This window comes from Pygoscelis adeliae, unplaced genomic scaffold (assembly GCF_000699105.1).
Source record: "Pygoscelis adeliae isolate BGI_AS28 unplaced genomic scaffold, ASM69910v1 Scaffold431, whole genome shotgun sequence".
Taxonomy (NCBI): Eukaryota; Metazoa; Chordata; class Aves; order Sphenisciformes; family Spheniscidae; genus Pygoscelis; species Pygoscelis adeliae.
Genome location: NW_008824047.1, coordinates 1,209,827 through 1,213,673, shown reverse-complemented (window position 1 = coordinate 1,213,673; position 3,847 = coordinate 1,209,827). Strand labels below are relative to the sequence as shown.

At 52.0% G+C, this 3,847-nt stretch overlaps 1 protein-coding gene across 3 annotated transcripts in view; it reads left to right on the top strand.

Moving 5' to 3' along the window:
- Positions 1–3,847, top strand: part of CYFIP2 (cytoplasmic FMR1 interacting protein 2) — a 46,250-nt gene that overhangs the window by 9,710 nt on the left and 32,693 nt on the right. For 2 of the 3 annotated variants that reach the window (XM_009333522.1, XM_009333520.1), the window contains one exon: positions 2,749–2,840. In XM_009333522.1, the coding sequence (XP_009331797.1) occupies positions 2,749–2,840 (92 nt within the window). The remainder of the gene's footprint in view (positions 1–2,748; positions 2,841–3,847) is intronic. The other variant, XM_009333521.1, reaches the window with a different exon arrangement.

Below are 3,847 nucleotides of genomic sequence, written 5' to 3'. Positions count from 1 at the left end.
CTGCTGAGGGGTAAAGGATGGGGACGGCATGTGGGAGGTCTGTTTTGTGGATGAGGGAAGGGTGTGCCAGACTGATGTCGCTTCTACCTCTTTGCACATTTCTGAGCCAGGTTTGCAGTCTCCTGAGGAGCACCGTCATTTCAGGCCACTGGCAAACCTGGCTGGTTTGCTGAGGTCTGTGCGGGTGATGGTTGCACTCCCCTTTCCCTCAGCAAGCTGCTGAACTGAGGGACAGGGGACACAGCTGGCCAGCCAACGTGTGATCTGGCAGTCTTATTTTGTGTATAAACTGTGCTCCCTGTAGGACAGAAAAAGCTTCTTGGAGAGCTTGTGTCAGGTGGCACTTGGAGGTGTCAGCAAGTTCTTCAAAGGGCTCACCTGGTGGTTTGAGGAACCATTTTTGTCTCATCTGAGATCTGGGTTTTGGGGAAAGGCCCATGAGAACTCCCAGTGACAGGGTGGGAAGCAGCCGTGCAGCCTTCCTCTGCCCATGCACATGTGCAGCTGAGTCCAGCCCGGGGCTGGTCCACAGCTGGAGGCCAGGCTGCATTGCCCCAGGGCCACTCAGCACGAAAAAGGTTTGGGATAACCCTGTTGCTTTCCCCAAAAATCTGGTGTGTGTGCAAGCCGCCAGCCACCAGTGGCAGATGGAGAGGGGGGCTGAGACCCCGCACAGCACTGCCTGCGGCATTCGCAGGGGGAAATGACACCTCCTTTCCATTGCTTCTGTGCACAGGCCGGGTCTAGGAGGCATCTCAGGTTTGGGGCAGGTCAGCTCTAGGAGGCATGATGGGATCTGGCAAGGGACAAATGTATTGGCAGCAAAGAATAACAGTATAGCAGGAGGACAGCAGAATAACTTCCCAGATGGAGCAATTAGTTTTCTTTTAGACCTACTGAGCTTGAGCAGTCCTCCTGAGATGGAAAGATTAGTTTTGTTACCAACATTTGCTCCACATCAGTGAAGATGAGAGGATGATGATTTCTGGGGGGCCACAGAGCGCTTCTTCCCCATCACTCTTTCAGCAGAGTGGCTCCTCCTTGCTGCTTTACCCAGAGAGCTGCTGAGGAGCCTGAAAGACAAGGTCGGAGGTGGTGACAGGGTACGGGATGCCTCCCAACTTGCAGTTTATAGATGATGCACTGGGTCTGTGCAAGGGGAGGGGATGGGCAAGCCCAGATAGCTGGTTTCATGAAAGGTTGATGTACCAGGTGCTGCATTCTCACCCTGACTGAGTGGGGACCTATTTACCCCAATTTGCATCATCTCCTGGAGACACCTCTGAGAGCAGGGCTCAAACTGCCACGTAGGGAGCTACAGACAGACACCGTAACCTCATGGATGGGGCGATAATGAGGTGGCTGAATACCCTCCTCACTGGGGAGACTGCTGAGGACTGCAACTCTGCAAAGGTGATTTATCATGCCATCCCTTGGAGTCTTCCGAGTTTTCCCTGGTTCAGCTTTGCTAATTCAACTGAATCTCAGTTTAAATCAAGCCCTCAGTGTAATCTGTAGAGTTTTGTATCTGGGTGCATTCAAACAGATTTGCTGTTCATTGCAAAGTGCTGTGGGCCCTCAGAGAATCAGGTAAAATATCTTCCATTGCATGGAATAACTTTCCCTTTCCAGCTGTTTTTCCATTTGCACTTCTACAACATCTGCTGTGGTCTCACCTAATCAGTTAAGTACCACTCCAGACTATCAGATCTCAATAAGAAAAGGCCAACTACTCCTCTTATTACATCTGTTTATTGCCTTCTGATTAAATTTCTAGTGGCTTGACCAGGAATTTGAGTAGTGAAAGGAACTACCCCTTCATTTAAACCTTTTATGAAAGCGCCACTGAGAATCCCTCATGACAGCATTGCACATCCTCCATACAAGCCAGCCTTGGAAGAGCAGCATGTGATAATAGGACAGGGAATTTGCCACCATCTTCCCTGAATTTTGGGGCAAGGCTTTTGTAGCTGAGTGAACTTGAAGCTTCATGTTTGATTGAAGAGCTGTTGGTAGCTCCTGGTTGAATTTTGTTTGCATCTGAAAGCTTAGTGAAGCAGGGACCTGTCTGAGCTTGAGGTACGTTCAGTGCACTTTGAATTTACTTCCCATCCAAATCCTCCTGAGATGCAAAGGGAGAGCAAGGCCATGTTCTATTGCAGGCAGCCATTGCCTGTGTCTTTCTCTTCATGGAGAAGTTTTTAGACACATCACTAGCAGCCGCAATGCCAAAGTACAATCTGAGTCGCTGGGGAAAAGTCGCCACATCCCTGGCAGTCCAGGCAGCAAAGCAGCCTACAGCTCCCCTCTAAGAGAGCCGCAGCAACTTGCTGCCAAAATACCAACGTGCTGGCTTTTCATCCCTCTATTCTCTTGGAGGATTATGGTGCAAGGCAACAAGCCCTGCTTAGGAATATGCTTCTCTCTTTTTGTTGTAAAAAGAGCCTTTCCTCTGGCCGGTTACAGCACTGAACTGTTCTGGCAATAACCAGCCTGGTATCGGCGAGTCCAGGGCTCCAGAACACTCTCAGGGGGTGATTTTCGTTGCACAAAAAGCCTTGTGATCATTTTCGGTCACTTTGTAGGTGTGAAATGACCCTGGGTCCAGGTTTGCACCTTGCTTTAAACAGCCCGTCACTTTCCATAGCTTCAGAGACGCAGGATGCCGTTTCGTAGTCCCTCGTGTTGCGCTGGGGCCACGGGCTCTGTCTCTGCCGTGTTTCAACCATTTTTTGTTTTCTTTTCCAGCAGCTGCAGGTGGTTCCTTTATTCGGCGATATGCAGATAGAACTGGCCAGATACATTAAGACCAGTGCTCACTATGAGGAGAACAAATCCAAGTGAGTGCCTGCCATAATGTCTCTTGGCTTCTGTGTGTGTCCCGAAAGCCGTGGGAGCTGCAACTCTCCGGCGTGCGTGAGGTCTGCGCACGGGTACTCGTGTGTGTCCCTGTGAGGTGTGAGTCCCGGCGTGCCAGCTCTGTGTGCACGTGTGTACCTCCCCGTCCCTGCATGGGAAGATGTCCTCACCGGCCCCTGAGTGCGTGCCTGTGCAGCCAGCTCCGAACCTACGTGTAACCATACCCCTGTGTGCAGGCAGCAGAGCGGGCATGCCTGTACGCCTGCCCCTGCTGGCAAGGGCTGGGAGGGTGCTCGGTGGCCGGCAGCGAGGCAGGAGGAAGGAAAGGTGGCTGGCGCGCGGACCGGGGCAGCCGCTGAGTGCTTGCGAGGTGTGCGCGCCTGGAGTTGTGTGAGTGTGAGCGGCGTGTCCCTGCTCTGGAGAGATTTTAATCCACATTTTGCATCCCAGGGACAAAATCCTCCAGAGCGTGAACACAGCAGTGGATCTCTTTGCAGTAGCCAGGGCGTCTCCTCTAGCTCAGGCAGGTTTTGTGAAGAAGGGCAGCGGGAATGAGGGTTGAACTGGGGGCTCAGATGCACTGGAAATGAATTAATATTGTGGGAGAAGGGCAGAAATGGAGTCTTTACGGCAGTGCTCAGGAGTGTAAAGCACTGCTTCCCAGCCTGGGTTCACAGGCAGTTTGCTACTCCCATCAGATGAATTTGCAGGCGTTGTTTCAGATCACAACAGGCGTGTGCAAGGCCCCACTTGTCTTTGCAGCTTTGCATCGCGCTCAGTTATTGCTAGAAGAATCGGTGTTAGGTTTGGATATCCTCGGAACGGTGTTTGCAACCACATGTAAGCAAAGCCCCTCCGAGCTGTGTCTGGCTGTAATCGCTGGTGGCAGCCTGCCTTTCACCAGCAAGTGGCTATTCACCTGTGGGACCATATCGCACGGAAGTCAGATTTCTCCGTCGTCTGCGAGAAGCAGCCTAGCTGAGCTGTC